This window comes from Lissotriton vulgaris, chromosome 6 (genome assembly GCF_964263255.1).
Source record: "Lissotriton vulgaris chromosome 6, aLisVul1.2, whole genome shotgun sequence".
Classification (NCBI taxonomy): Eukaryota; Metazoa; Chordata; class Amphibia; order Caudata; family Salamandridae; genus Lissotriton; species Lissotriton vulgaris.
Window position 1 is genome coordinate 1,119,975,587 of NC_141694.1, and position 16,168 is coordinate 1,119,991,754.

The 16,168-nt window shown below is 46.2% G+C and overlaps 1 protein-coding gene across 3 annotated transcripts in view; it reads right to left on the reverse strand.

The window, feature by feature from the left end:
* Window positions 1-16,168, reverse strand: part of AHCTF1 (AT-hook containing transcription factor 1) — a 1,100,496-nt gene that overhangs the window by 766,565 nt on the left and 317,763 nt on the right. For all 3 annotated transcript variants that reach the window (XM_086927206.1, XM_086927204.1, XM_086927205.1), the window contains exon 22: window positions 5,635-5,779. In XM_086927206.1, coding sequence (XP_086783332.1) covers window positions 5,635-5,779 — 145 coding nt within the window. The remainder of the gene's footprint in view (window positions 1-5,634; window positions 5,780-16,168) is intronic.

Genomic DNA, 16,168 nt, shown 5'->3' on the forward strand with positions numbered 1-16,168 from the left:
TACTTAGATGCGGCCCTCGTGTGTCTAAGTCAGTTCTTTTACACGAAATTCCACACCAGAAGCGCAGAGCCATGCAAGACACTGACCACTAGTGCACGAAACTAGGGCCCTGAATGGGATTCCCTGACCCTAGGAGTCAGTTTCCAGGACGGGGAGGATGGGTGTGGCAGTAAGGAATCTCTAACTAATCTATGTCTCTTACAGATATTTCATTATCGAAGATAAGTAACTAGTTCATCTGAAAGAGACCGTTCTAGATTGCTTACCTTAGAATAGATACCCCAGCAATACCAACCCCGGAGATGGTTCAGCAAACCAAGTTCACACCAGAAAGTCCTGGAGAACATAACGACCAAAGAAGCTGTCTCTCCGGACTTGGCTATCCAGGCAGGAGTGTTTTGTAAACATGTACAGAGATACCCAAGTAGCTGCCTGACAGATGTCATTGAGGGGGACTCACTGTTCCAAAGCAGTGGTTGCTGCAGTCGCCCTGGTGGAATGGGCGCACAATCCCACTCGAGGCTCCTTATTTCCCAAAAAGTAGCAGGCTTTAATGCACAAAACAACCCACCTAGAGATGGTCCGTTGGTGAACGGGCCGACCTTTTTTGGCGCCCACGTAGCCAACAAAGAGCTGGTCATCCACCCGGAACTGTTTGGTGCGATCTAAAAAAAAGGAAAGTGCATGTTATGGATGCAGACGGTGTAGCCTCTCTTACTCCTTAGAAGGATGCCGAAAGAAGGTGGGCAAGGTGATGGTTTGACCAATGTGGAAAGAAGTAACACTTTAGGAAGAGAAGAGGGTTGAGTTCAAAGGAGATCCTTGTCCAGATGAACCGCCAGAAAGTGAGGTCTTGAAGAAAGAGCCTGGAGCTCACTCACTCTGCAAGCAGAAGTGATGGCAACCAGAAAGGCAGTCTTGAAAGTGAGAAGTCTGAGAGGACAGTTATGTAGCGGATCAAAGGGAGCAAACATAAAAAAGTAAGAATCAAGTTCATGTTCCACTGAAGAATTTTAAAGGGACCAGGACGACAAAGATGAGTAATGCCCTCAAGAAAACGATTTACAACAGGGGAATTGAAAAGAGAAGGCTGATCAGGAAGCCTAAGAAAGACTGAAATGGCAGAGAGCTAGCCCTTAAGAGTGCCCAGAACAGAGCCCTGCAGGGCCAAAGAAAGAAGGAGCAAGAGAACCTCAGAAAGAGGGGCAGAAAGGGGATCCACAGCCTTTTCTGCGCACCATGAGACAAATTTGTTCCATTTGCAGGCGTACACAATCTTAGTGGAGGGACACCGAGCTGCCAAAATAGCATCACAGACTTTGGGAGGAAGGACGAAGGCTGCCAACTGTTGCCACTCAATCTCCACATAAGGAGGTGGAGGCTAGACAGGTTCGGGTGGAGTACTGTCCCCTGCTGCTGCGACAGAAGATCCTCCCGAAGAGGCAATCTGAGCGGATGATAGATGGCCATGTGTAGAGGTCGGGATACCAGATTCTCTGTGCCCAATCCAGAGCCATAAGAATTACTTATCACTGGTCGTGCTTGATCTTCTTCAGCACGATGAACAAAAGTGGTATTGGCGGGAAAGCGTACAGAAGACCGCAACTCCGCTCGCGACGAAATGCGTCGCCTAGTGAGTGCCGCCTTGGAAATTCCAACGCACAGAATTCCTGACATTATGCATTCTCTTCGGTGGTGAATAGATCTAACCAAGGCTTTCCCCACTGCCGAAAGAGGCCTTGCACCACATTCCGAGTGAAGATGATATTCGTGGTACACCATGCACCTGCAGCTTAGTTCGTCCAGCCTGGCATTTAGTGAACCTGCCATCTTGAATCACCAGGAACATGCCCTGAAGATCCAGCCATATCCAGAGATGGAGAGCCTCTTGACATATGGTCCACAACCCCACCCGCCCTGTTTGTTGCAGTACCACATGGCGGTGGTGTTGTCCGTGAACACCTACACTACTCTTCCCCGGACAGAGGGGAGAAACACATGGGAGGTAGACGTTTTTCAGAGGGCACCTCTAAGATGACCTCCGAGTGGATTTTGCAATAAATCCCACAGTGGCATCAGTGTTTATTGTGCTGAGAAGTTTGATATCAAACTTCCCAGTATACAGTAAAGCCATCATCGAGCTGTGGAGTTCGTAATGACAAACTCCCAGCCCAGGTACTCAATATGGCTCCACTGCACTTGCAGTTTCTAAGAATGGACTTAGACACTGTAGGGACATGTTGCTCATGCAGTTACACCCTCACCTGTGGTATAGTGCAACCTAACTTAGGGCTGTGAGGTCTGCTAAAGGGGTGACTTGCCATACCCAGAACCTCTAGCAGTGGTTCAGGGTATGGCACACAGGGATGTGTGCCATGTTGACTCATAGGCTTTGTCTGCACCAAAACACACAGTCTGCAATGGTAGTGTGTATGTGTTTGGTGAGGGGTCTCTGATGGTGGAACAATACATGATGCAGCCTTTAGAGACCCTCTCGGGTCACAAGGCACTTGGTACCAGTGGTACCTTTTACAAGGGACTCCTATGTAGACCAGATAGTGGAAATGAAGGTACAGATTTTCTGAAAGAACACCGACCCAAGGAACCTGATTGGCTGGGACCCAGGGCACACTCAGTGAATGTGCGTCAGATATCAGGCGCGGGGGTGGAGAGGGGGGATTTAACCATGCGGAAAAAAGGGGCGTTTTCCAACAGTGACCAAAAGGAAGTCCCCTCCCAAACCCCGAGAAAGAAAGGTGGACCACTCCAAAGAAAACGAAAAATGTAAAGAGTTCTCTGTAGGCCTTCAAAAACCTGATCCGGAATCATCAACAAAGAAATTTGGGGCACACTGGGACCAACTTTAGGATAAAAGAAATTCCACTTGAAGTTTACCTGACAAAGCAAAATGCAGAAGCTGTGGCTTGGGCTAAAGGAAACTGGGAAATACTTAAGGTGCAAAAAGCTATCTCAACGAGTTGCTGTACTGCCCAATGATATAAGAACGGTGAAAGGACATGGGTAAGACTTTTTTTAGCTGGAAAAAAAGATTTGAGGGTCCCTAAAATGATTTGAAAGATAACGTTGAACAACTGAAGTTGGAGGTGCCAAGGTATAAGGAAAAATGTGCTGCGCAACTGAATGTACAGTAAATATAATTGGACACTGATGCATGTTTATTAAATATTGCAAACTTCGCACAAATGTAAGAGTCTCACTCAAACTCATGAGACAACTAAATATAATCTAGGTAATATGGAAAGAATTTGTGGAACTATGTTATAAAGGGTTTTGTCCAAATTACTTGTCTTGAGCTTTACACAATAGATAGTAGTTTGTTTGTGATTAACTGGTAGGATTAATATGATCTTATAATTGAACTCATTTAAAAATGGTGTATGATGTAGGTCTACGCAAATGTCTATTAGATGTAAGTTACTATCTAGAACCTGACTGTTGAACATACAGACATTTCACATTTATGTCACTATGCTAACACCTCACTTTCACAAATCTGTTAGAATATAAGATAATCACCAAACAAAACAGTAAAAACAACAAGATGTCTGGAGTGCCATCAAAATCAGCAACATATTTGTATTTACAAAATAAAAGGATACAATAAATAAGCATACATTTTTGGGCCTCCCAGCACTAGAAGACACCATCTCTGAGCCAAATCTATAATCAAGGACAATTTTGGAAAATTCTCATAAATGCTAAGTGTCTGGAGTTGGGAGATTACTCAGTTACTTTCTGCCTCCTGCATGTGAGTAGATGCCTTTATGTGCTATACAAATATCCTCATTCATTATGTTGTACAATACTGGAGTGCACAACTGGGGCCTCTTGCGGCAAGTCACAGGAGTGGAGCTCGCTGCGCGATAGCTAGCTACCTCCAAGATGGAGGCTAGAAATCTCCTTGGATTAGATGCCCAATTCTTGCTCAGTAGATCTAGGGTCCTCAAAGAGATGACAAACTCGTTGAATGCAAGGTCAATGTTATCAGTGCTCCATGACAAACATTTCACCATACAGGATTTTATCAAGTATGGGAAAGTCAAAGCAATTGAGGCTTCCGTTGGCTATGGACACATGGCATAGGGACACACTTGCTGCTGAAGTTCTCCACTCTGCCTAACACACCAAGGCAATTTGTCTAGTAGGCAGTCCTTAACTTTAATGGCATTAAGGAGTAGCCTAAATGCCATAAGTAGGGAACAAGGCAGCAAAGCACTTGTGGGATCCTTCATTGATACACAGTACAAGGTGGAAAAGTTCCCATGTGATTCAGATTGTAGTAAAAGTGCATGACCGAATGGAACAAGATTTAACAAAAGTTTTAGACATAATTTATCCTGTTCTTGTCTAGAGTTAGCCTTCTCATTGCCAACTGCCACATGTTCAGACAATGAGCTTGCTATCCTGCTCAACATTCATAACTATCAATGAATTCCTCATGACAAAGGAAAAGCTTCTTTGCAATCCCAGTCCTGACCCTTGGCTATCTTCGGTGAAGTCCAACAACAGCCATTCTAAAAGGAAGTTAGCAATGTGATATTCTGTTTAAATATGAGGCAGAACCCCGCTGTCAGGCAAAAAATGAACTTCGAGATAGGCCATCTGTGCAGGATATGATGAGAAAGTGGTGGTGCCTGCCTTAAAGCTGGAGGACAACACTTTCACTACCAGCTTAAGAAAATCACTACCAAAAAGGTTATATTCACCTCAATTGTAGTCAAATGCATCTTTTTCTGCAGAACTATTTCTAGTCCCAGTTTGGGTTTATTTATAGTTTCATTCAGTGAGATTTTAAAAGAAAAGAATAACAAATGATTTGATACTTTTACTTTCAGACTAATACACTGAAAACTGTTAAATTAGAGTAACTTATTTCTAGCTGAAAGGGCCCTAGAATCCACACATACACAGAACTATATAGTGTTTATCACCATCAATGAAAATTCTGTGACGGAGAAGCCTTAGTATAGTGTGTATTTTGGACTGAAATAATGTATACAGTGAGCACATTTTTGCATTCATAGACCTTAGATAAAATATAGATTGGGCCTCTGGATCACTTTAGCTTAAGAATGTTAACTCCTGGTTTCAATGATTGCTATTATTGCATGATGAGGTGAATCTCCTCAGTTAAATTATCTACCAGAAATATGACAATCGGCTGTTCAAGGATAGTCAAATGTAAGAACGTTGGGGAAGCACTCAATGTTTCAATTGTGCCATATATTACCTCAAACTTTGACCGCCAGAAAACAAAACACCTTAGAAAACAAATGTGCTGCCTCATTTCTAATCCACCTGCTTGCCTAGCATAGAGTTATAATATCTAATAAGGATAAAAAGAGCAGTCACCTGTTGGATGTTTACTAATTAAGGTTGTTGTTAACACATAGGGCTACAATCATTTGCATATCTTTGTGTCATTATTCTGAAGACATCTGTTAACATGGTAAATTGAGGTGTGGCTACCAGCAAGAGACACAAAAATGGGAAGCAAACATGATAAACATGAATTGGGAATTAAAAAAAAGAAAAGAAAAATCGTTTCATCCTAGAGGAATGCAAATGTAATTGAGCAACTGTTATAAATTCACTTTTTCTGCAAATGCTTACTTGTTCAATGTCTGTGAAGGGAAGTTTCAGTAAGTCTTCCATTAAGCCCATCTCTTGACAAGCTTCGTACATATGCTTTAGTAACTCTTTCACATTTAGCCTGGTGGAGTGTAGGCGAAGTAGGTTCATGGCCTCCACGATGCTCCTGGAAATATCACACTTATTGTTGGCAATCAACAAAAGAGAACCACATTGTAAAGCACACTGCAAAATTATATTTTCAAGCACACTTTGAAAATAACTTTTTACAAAGTATTACAAACCACAGATTCTAGCTTTAAACTTTAGAAAGAAGAATATTAAGCATGCAACAAACCTTGCTGCCTATGAATGTAATGCAACAGGATGTGTAAGGACGGCAAGAGTAATAGAGCCACCATGAGGTCAAGAACTCCGAAATTGATGACAATGAATTGCAAATGCACTGCTGTGGCATTCACCCATCAGCGAACAACCTCAAATTCCTGGAAGTGACTCACTGCTCAGTGTTAAAATTATTCTGAATATCCAAACCAAATGGAAACTATTATAGCCTCTCTGAAACACCCGCTTGCAGGAAACATTTATTCAAGAGACTAATGCAAAATCTGTCAGTTTACCACTATGGTTCAGCAATTCAGAGGCCAGAACGAGGCTAGTTATGGGCGGGCATAAAATGGTAAGTGGACATTTGAAAACTGCTGCCAATGCTGTATCCTGTAACCACTATCCTCAAACCTTCCAACATCCCTAAAGTACGGCGGCAATAGCACAAAGTTAATGAGATCTCCTTTGCAGGGAAATTTGTTCAACCCTTCCATATGGTTCCTGAAGATATTGACAATGCAGTTGATATGTTCACCAAAGCTACCAAAACGGTCATAGATGAGATAGCCCCCTTAAAACAATTTAGACCCCGACCAGCCAAAAAACAAGAGATCTGGTTCTCTGAAGAGCTCAGAAATCTAAAGAAAACAGCCAGAAAATTAGAAAAGAAATGGAGATCCACCCATCTTGTAACAGACAGGAAACACTACTGGGATGCTTTAAGCATATATCATAAAGCTATTAGGACGGCGCGAAAAACCCATGTCACCACCCTTATTACGGCCGCAGACAATTCCCCCAGAGTTTTATACCAGGTCCTGCATTCCTTTACAAATCCTACAGCATGTGAGAGTCCAGACACTTCTTCACAACTTCTTTGTGACAATATATCTCTATTTTTTTTTAACAAAATAGATCTCATCTATGCGAAAATAGTCAACTCTAACAACACGTTGACTACCAATGCAGTATCCATATTTCAGGATTCAGAACTTAATAGCGGCCCCCATACCTTAGAACTCTTCCCCCCTATTACTCCCAAAGATGTGTCTCTACTCACGATGCAGATTAAAAGTGGAAGTCCTGATGACATCATTCCAGCAAGACTTATGCCCATCCTGCTGGAAACTCTATCACCCACTATTGAAAAACTTATTAATTTATCCCTCTGTACAGGCTCTGTTCCCAAACAGTGGAAACAGGCCTTAGTTAGGCCTATCAGGAAGAACACCGCAACTCCCTGGACTGATCTATCAAATCTCAGACCAATCTCATTGTTACCATTCTTGGGAAAGCTCACTGAGAAATATGTTAATCGTCATTTATCCAGCTACATTGAGCTAGCTGGCGGCCTAGACTACTCCCAATCTGGGTTTAGGCCGAAACACAGTACAGAGTCCACCCTCCTGTCTGTTACTGACGACCTGCACATGTTTCAGGACAAAGGCTACTCGGTAATATTGGTGTTATTAGACCTGTCAGCAGCGTTCGACACCGTGTCACACAACACCCTTATTGACCGGTTGTCGAACGTAGGGATTAAGAACAAGGCCCTTGCTTGGCTAAGGAGTTTTCTTACCGATCGCACCCAGACCGTCACCATGGGTGAATACCGATCAACAGAGGTGGAGATTACGAAAGGGGTGCCACAGGGCTCCTGTTTGAGCCCAACACTTTTTAACATCTACGTGGCACCCCTGGCAAGAGTGATGCGCAAATTTGGCTTCATTCCCGTGTCATATGCGGATGACACGCAGCTCCTCTTTCCCTTTCAAAATCTCACCACTGAAATAAGAAACTCCTTCTCCGATGGCATGAAAGCCGTCGCACAGTGGATGTCCACCAACTACCTACAGTGCAATGTCAACAAGACGGAAGTAATGCTGTTTGGAGATGCCAAATTACTGTGGACCCCAGACTGGTGGCCATCTGATCTTGGTACTGTTCCAGAGCCCAAACAGATCGTCAAAAATCTGGGGATTCGCCTTGACCATGACCTTTCCCTTAAACAGCACAGTAACAGGGTAGCTGGCTCATGCTTTCACACCATCAGCATGATGCGCAGAATCTTTCCCCTGTTACCAGATTCCTTCAGAAAAACCTTAGTGCAAGCCCTTATACTAAGTCGCATCGACTACTGCAACGGACTGCTCCTCTCTGCTAATGAAGGAGTTCTGGATAGGCTCCAGGTGGTCCAGAACACGGCAGCTCGCCTTGTCCTAAACGCACCTCCCAGAACACCATCAAAACCTCTCCTTGACAAACTACATTGGTTGAGTATTCGACAAAGGGCCAAGTTTAAGATATGTTGTATTATTCATAAATGCTTAAACGGACATGGCCCGACATACCTGGAGCAGAAATTCATCCCCTACACTCCCTCCAGATCTTTGAGATCTAGCGAAAATTTTCTGCTGGCAGTACCTCGTGTAAAAAAAACGAGACACGGAGGGAAAGCTCTATCTGTTGCAGGGCCCACACTGTGGAATAAACTTCCTCTGGCCCTTAAGCTCTGCACAGACCATTTAAAATTCAGGAAACAACTGAAAACTCTGCTGTTTACTGATAAAATCTAATCCCTTGCCTCTTTATCTGCATATATATTGAAATCTTATTTGGTATCACAGCGCAGAGATACTCCAGTTGGAGTCGATTCCAGCGCTATAGAAACCCATAAATAAAATAAATAAATAAATACAAGGCCATGGGTGGAGTTATCCAGGTAGACTCCACACAAAACTGTTACATTAAAGACAGGTGGTTGAATTAAATTTTTTAATATTTTGAAAGTTGTATACATCTACATAGGTCACTTTAGGCCTGTTCCTCTCCCACATTACGCCACAGCTTTTGTGAGCTTTGCACCCTGATGATGGTGGGTTCACATACCAACAAACCTACTCCTTCAAACCTAAATTCCTAGTGGGATGAAAAAAGTCCCCTTCGTGGCTCGGTAAAGGGTGCATTCCTGCCCAGAGTTCCACATGTACTGAATCTTTGGTGGGTCTGCAGATTACCAATCATGCATGTATGCTATGGTAAACTGACAAAGAATGCATCAGAGCAGGTTCTGTAGTCTTGACGGCACACTGTGCACACCCTTTTACTGAGAACCACTACCATCATATCAGTTGGCAGTGGAGTACTAATAGTGGTGGCAGTAACTCATATCTGCAGGCCAGCCACTTTACCTTTTAATTGTCTACTGGCCTCTCCTGTTTAAAATTGTCTGCTGAAACCTTCAACTGGGTCCTTGGCTCCATTCAGGTAGGACATGGATGCCACATTCAAGTTTGACCTATTCAAGTGTAGTAGGATGATTACGACTGGGGTTGTGTGGTGCCACCTGGCAGTGCCACAGAGCAGTGATATTGCAGGGGAAGTGTTTTCCGGAAGAAGTCTAGCACTAGCACTATATTCATAAACATCAGCAATCTTCAGGAAGAAGCACCTATCAGAACATGTAGGAGGTAGTGCGTGAGAAGGAATATGCTACTTACCAGTATGCATCTGTTCTTGGCATGTAGGGCTGCTGACATTCATATCTGTGCATAAATCGCCGCCTAGTGTTGGGTCCGGATGACTGCACATTGTTGTCCTGGAAGAGGCTTAGAAGTATCACGAGATAGGCGGCTCCTCCCTTGGACTACAGTGCACATGGGCATCCTCTCCATCCTTAGATTGTTTTTGCCATTGTGGCAGAGATGGAGTATAGTACAGTAAGAGATGGCCATGCAAAGAGTGAATGCTACAGCTGCGGCAGGAACCGGGGAGGCGGGTGGGCTATATGAATGTCAGCAGCCCTACATGCCAAGAACAGATGCATACTGGTAAGTAGCATATTCCGTTCGAGGCATGTGTGCTGCTGAATTCATATCTGTGCATAGAATGTATAGCAGTATCTCCCCTAGCGGTGGTTGCCTGTGCCAGCTGCAGCAGTCTGAAAAAGAATTTTGAGAACAGCCTGTCCTACAGCAGCTTGCTGTTTGGAATGTACATCTACACAATAGTGTTTGGAAAATGTATGTATGGTTGACCATGTGGCTGCTCTACAAATTTCGTGTAAAGGAATATTTCCTAGGGAAGCCATGGATGCCCCTAGTTTGCGTGTAGAATGCGTCCTAGGGGGAACTGTTAAGGTGCGTTTTGCCTTTAAATACCATATTTGAATGCACTTAACGATCCATCTGGCTATACCCGATTTTGAAATAGGGTTGCCTTTGTGTTGCGGTGAGAAAGCAACAAACAACTGTTTTGTCTTGCGAAATGCCTTAGTTCTATCTATATAGTATAGCAGAGCTCTTTTGACATCTAGAGTATGTAAGGCCCTTTCAGCAACTGTCTGTGGATTTTGAAAGAACACTGGCAGTTCTATTGTTTGATTTATATGAAAATGGGATACCACTTTTGCCATGAATTTAGGGTTTGTTTTGAGAACTACTCTATTGGCATGTACTTGAATGAATGGTTCTTGAATAGTTAGGGCTTGCAACTCACTAACTCTTCTAAGTGAAGTAATGGCAATAAGGAAAGCCACCTTCCAAGTAAGAAATTGTAGTTCGCATGAGTGTAGTGGTTCAAAAGGTGGTCCCAAAAGTCTGGTTAAAACGATGTTTAGATTCCAGACTGGGGAAGGTGGGTGCCTTGGGGGAATTACTCGTTTAAGTCCCTCCATAAATGCTTTAATTGCTGGCACTCTAAACAGTGAAAGGTGTTGCCTGTTTTGGAGATATGCTGCTAACGCAGCTAAATGTATCCTGATGGATGAGTAGGCTAAATTGCAACGTTGTAGGTGCAAGAGATAGCAAATGATGTTTTGTGTAGAAGCATCTAATGGGTTAATATCGCTGTTACTGCAGTAAATGACAAAACGTTTCCACTTTGCTGCATAACATGCCCTGGTAGTGGGTTTTCTTGCCTCCTTGATAATATTCATGCAGTCTGGAGGCAAGTTCAGGTATCCAAACTCTAGGATTTCAAGAGCCAAATCGCCAGGTTTAGCTGTTGCGGATCTGGGTGTTAAATTTCTCCATGGCTTTGAGTTAGAAGATTGGGTGTGAGTCGCAGTCTTTGATGAGGCACCACTGACAGTTCTAGGAAGGTTGTGTACCATGGTTGCCTCGCCCATGTGGGAGCAACTAGGATTAGCGTCCGTGAATGTTGGCGCATTTTGCGTGCCACTAGCGGTGTTAATGGAGCTGGGGGAAAGCGTACGCAAATTTGCCTGACCAGTTCATCCATATCGCATTGCCCTGCGACTGCGGATGTGGGAACCTGGCGGCGAAGTACTGGCATTTTGCGTTTTCGCTTGTGGCAAACAGATCTATCTCCAGTTGTCCCCATTGCCGGAAGAATGGTTGGAGCACATTGGGGTGAATCTCCCATTCGTGCAACTGTTGACTGTAAATGCTGAGCAGGTCGGCTATTTGATTGTTCTTGCCTTGGAGGTGTTCCGCCATGACAAACATGTTCCTCTGAAGAGCCCATTTCCACACACTTTGAGCTAGATGCGACAGTTGTGGGGAATGTGTTCCTCCCGGTTTTTGAATATAATACATAGCTGTCGAGTTGTCCGTCCGGATCAACACTGTCTTGTTGCATAAGTGTTTTTTGAACGCTTTTAGTGCTAGAAAGACCGCCATAAACTCTAGTAGGTTTATGTGCATCTTCTTCTGTTGTGTAGTCCATAGACCCTGGACTGTGTAATGCAGGACATGGGCTCCCCAGCCTATCAGGAACGCGTCCGCCGTTATCAGTATTTGTGGGACAGGCTCCTGGAACAGTCGTCCTTTGCAAAGGTTTTGTGGATTCCACCAATGCAGAGAGTTGTATGCCCGACTGGTTACCAACACTAGGTCCTTTAATTGTCCCTGAGCCTGGTTCCACTGCCTTGCTAGGCACTCCTGTAGCAGACGCATGTGTAGTCTGGCATGAGGGACTATGAATATGCACGAGGCCATCATGCCTATTAGTTGCATGAACACTCGAGCTGGCAAGGAGTGTTGTGTTTTGAACCTTTGGATTAACGTTTGCATTCCGTTGATACGTGCTGTGTTTGGATATGCCTTTGCTGCTAGTGTATCTATTGTAGCTCCCAGGTACTTTTGTACGTTGGAGGGTTGTAGGTGTGACTTTGGGTAGTTCAGCGAGAAACCTAGATTGTGCAGGAGATGAATGGTCTTTGACATGTGGCTGGCACATTGCTGGGCCGATGGCACTTGTATTAGCCAATCGTCCAGATATGGGTACACATGAATATGTTGTCTCCTGAGATGCGCCGCCACTGTTGCTAGGCATTTTGTGAACACCCGTGGAGCTGCTGTTACACCGAATGGTAGGACTTTGAACTGGTAGTGTTGTCCTTGGAGTGTAAACCTGAGATACTTTCTGTGAGCAGGGTGTATTGGTATATGAAACTATGCGTCTTTGAGGTCTAGAGTTGCTAGGAAGTCTCCCTGCCGCAGCAGTGGTAAGACTTGTTGCAGAGTGAGCATGTGAAAATGCTCTGATAAAATGTACTGGTTGAGGGGCCTGAGGTCCAATATTGGTCTGAGAGACCCGTCCTTTTTGGGAATGAGGAAGTATAGTGAGTATACTCCTGTTCCTTGATGTTTTAATGGGACTGGTTCTATGGCCCCCTTTTGCAGCATACTGATGACCTCTTGCTGCAATAATGTTATATGGTCCTTTGACATTGGACGGTGTATGGGTGGTATGTTGGGTGGTGCGGATGTGAGTTCTAGGCAATAGCCATGTTGGATAATTTGCCTGACCCACTTGTCTGTAGTGATGTCTAGCCAGACTGGTAGGAACTGTTGTAGTCTTCCCCCGACTGGTGTTGTATGGTCTGGGGGTAGTCGCAAGAAGGCACTGTTTGGTATTAGTGGAGGATCTATTGGTATTGCCTCCACGCCCTCTGCCCTTGTTATTATTTCCTCGGTATCCACCACGATTTGTGTTTTTATTGTATGTGGATTGCGTATTACTTTTGTATGTGGAGGACTGCTTCGATGTATTACCTTGCGCTCCTCCTCTGTAGTTGGAGCGACAAAAGGAGCTTCTGTGTTGTTGTGACTGAAGAGCCCCCATTGACTTTGCAGTCTCTGTGTCCTTTTTAGGTTTCGCTGGGGGACGGAGCTGTAAGCTCCACCTCCAGAGAAATCTGTAGTTTCTAGTATGGGTGCTTTGAACACGCCCCTCTGTCTCATTGGCTAGCTCCATAAATGGAGGCTAGCCATTGGAACAGAGACTGGTCCGTCATGGCCGGACCAGATTCGGGGGCGTTCCGAGAATCTTTGGCTTTTGGCTACGTCATGATACGTCAGCCAAAAGCCGGGAACGCCCCCGAATCTGGTCCGGCCAGGCCGTGCTTGCTGCTGTCCTGCCTTACTCTGTGTCCCTCCTCCCGCCTTCCCCCCTCCCCCCTCCTCGCTGTCCTGTGCAAGTTTCCCGCCTCCCCCCTCCGTGTGCCCGTCTCCCCTCCCGCTTCGATTATTGGGACTCTGCAAAAATAATTTTTAGATTTTATTTTGTTTCTCATTGAGTTGGAAGACGCTCTTTAAAAAGCCGCTTTACCTCGCTGTTTATTTTAATCTCGAGGGTGCCACCCATCTGAAATGCCCCCGAGATTCACCGCCGCGGCCCGAGCGCCGCAAAACAGGAAGTCAGGCACGACGGTGCCTGATGCGGGGCGGGACTTCCGGTTTGTCGGAGGAAGTCCCGCCCGCCGCCGCGCTGTGATTGGCCAGCACTGCCACCGGGGAAAATAGAGGAAGAATGCCGGCTGAATCCCTGCGGCCCGGGGCTCCCAGGAGTGAGGGAGAGCGCCGGGGCCGCCCCGGAAAGCAAAGAGGGAAGCGGCAGGCAGGGCTCCGTGGCCGAGGAGAGCCCCGCAGCCCGAGAAGAGGAGCAGCGCGAAACCCGCCAGGAGCCCCCGCCAGAGTAGCCCGGTAAGTGAGAAGGGCTAGGGGAGGCTCCGTGTGGCAGGGTGTCACTGTCTTGAGCCCTGAGAGGCTCACAAGGGCATTCCTGAAGGGGTAGAGTGGCCCCAGAAGGCAGTGGGTCGCTCCCCCAGCGGACATTGTTTCCAAGTCCCCTGGCATTTCAGCAGAGCCGTGAGGGGCTCCAACGATGGCTTTGGGAGATGATAGGGAGAACAGTCAGGTTAAAAAGGCAGCTAGAGGGTAGCAAGAGGGGGGTGACAAGTGGAGAGAGAATAAAAAGTGGAAAAAGAGGGAGGAGAGGTCGGTAGAGGAGAAAGAGGGGCATGGCAATATAGAGTTAAAAGAGAATGTTGATGTAGGAACATAGAGAGATAGCGACAGTATAGATAAAAGAGAAGAGACGGGCGAGGGGAGAAGCAAGTATAAGGAAGAGAAAAAGGAAGGATAAGAGAAAAAACAGAGTCCTAAAGAGATAGGGAAGAGACAGAAAGAGGGGCAGCAAAGTAGCAGTGGATGGGGGGGGGTAAAGAGAAGGAAAGAGAAAGTGAGAGAGGAGGAGGGACAGAAGGGAGAGGTGGCTTAGCAGCGAGCACCAGACAGGAATGAGGAGTTGGGGGAAGGGAGATGGCCCGTGGACTTGATTTCCCTGTTAAAACTTTAGACAGACTCGCCCTGCGGACTGCTCGGGCTCCGGCCTCTACCTACTCTTGCACTATTTTTATCCTTCGCCTTTGACCGTCTCCTGCCATCTGACTCGGCGCCCAGGCTCTTGACTCACCTCTTCTGGGCGCTGGACTGCATGAAGATGGCGTCGCCTGCAGGGGGCAGCACCTCGGACCCTGGACCGGCCGGCAGGGGGGCCCTACTGCTGCTGCTACTAGGTGAGCGACCCCACACCTCGCGTCTGCACGTGTGCCGGGGACGGGGCAGGCTGTCAGTCACGGGGCAGGCCCGCGCCAAGTCAATCACTCCGGGCTGTAGGGCTGTCTCTGAGAAAACGCTGCCAGTGCCTGACTACCTCAGCTGTCTAGAAACTCAGTGGTTAATTTGTAAAATAAAAAGTGCCGGGGCTCTCATCAGGAGACAGCGCTAACCGTAGAAATGTGCAGGTGTAATCTGCCTCCCGACTAGAGCCCCAGCACTTGTTATTCTGGAGAGGACTTGGCCAAATGGCTAGAAGCTGCCTATTTCGGAGCTGGAGAACCGGGCTCGAGTCTCGGCGTGCCTCAATGTCCAGGGGAAATCATGCGACATAATCGCCGGTGCTGAGTACCTGCTCAAATTAAACACTTGGCAGAATGGACTGCCTCTTCCTGGAAGAAGTCTAACATGCAATCGACTGTTCCATCCCTACCGGCTTCGCTTTTCAGGCAGTGACATGACTTTACTCCAGCCCTGCCCCTGACAGCTCCTCTGGCCCCTTCTGGCGCGAGACTGACCCTGTGCCAACCCTACTGCGCAACAGAGGCAGTCTGACGTGGTTCGCCGCGCTTTTACAACACTGTCTTGCTGTGTGTGGACTGTTGCAGGTCAGCATGTGCTATGTGTGTCAATGTTCCCTCGCACTATATTGCCGGGTGGGATTCGAACCTGCGGTCAGCTGGCGATGTGTGTGCAGGCGCAGATACGCCGAGCTTGGCACTTCATGGAAGCTTGCCTGGCAGTTTAAGAAGTTTGGTGATATTTCTTGGGGTGAGTGGGCTGCGCACCACACCCCCCGCTCATGCTTATCGTGTGATAGGGTAAGGCGCTTGCAGGATGTGGGTGAAGTGCATGCAGGCCGGTTAGTGTCAGCCACACTCGCTGAGAGGGACGGCGGCCCCTCCACAGCTCAGAGGCTGTCACTGGTAAGAGGTGTCAGTCACAGCACACGTGCCCTAAAAGGACACACTCTGCCAGCCGCGGATGGGCACGCCGAGTAGGGGGAGCCAGGGTACTGCAGCTCCACGGGGGGGTGTTTATCCATACATAGGGGATTGTGCATGAGCGTTAGAGAAAAGCCATGTCTGAAGAGAGCATTGCATGTATGCTGGAAGAAGTGTATGTACATGCTAGTGTGTGTGTACCCGTTTAGGTATATAACAATGTGTGCGTGCTTCCGTTTATTCGAGAATTGTGTGACATGCGAGCGTGTGTGTGTGTTTAAAACACTGTGCGTTGTTATGATCAGCTAAATGGGAGATTATTAGGGTTACTGAATTTCTATTAAGGTAGGCAGATTGTGTTATTTCAAAAAAAGTATTGGGACATACTGAAATTCTTTGTTTTCTCTTCCTTTGCATTGA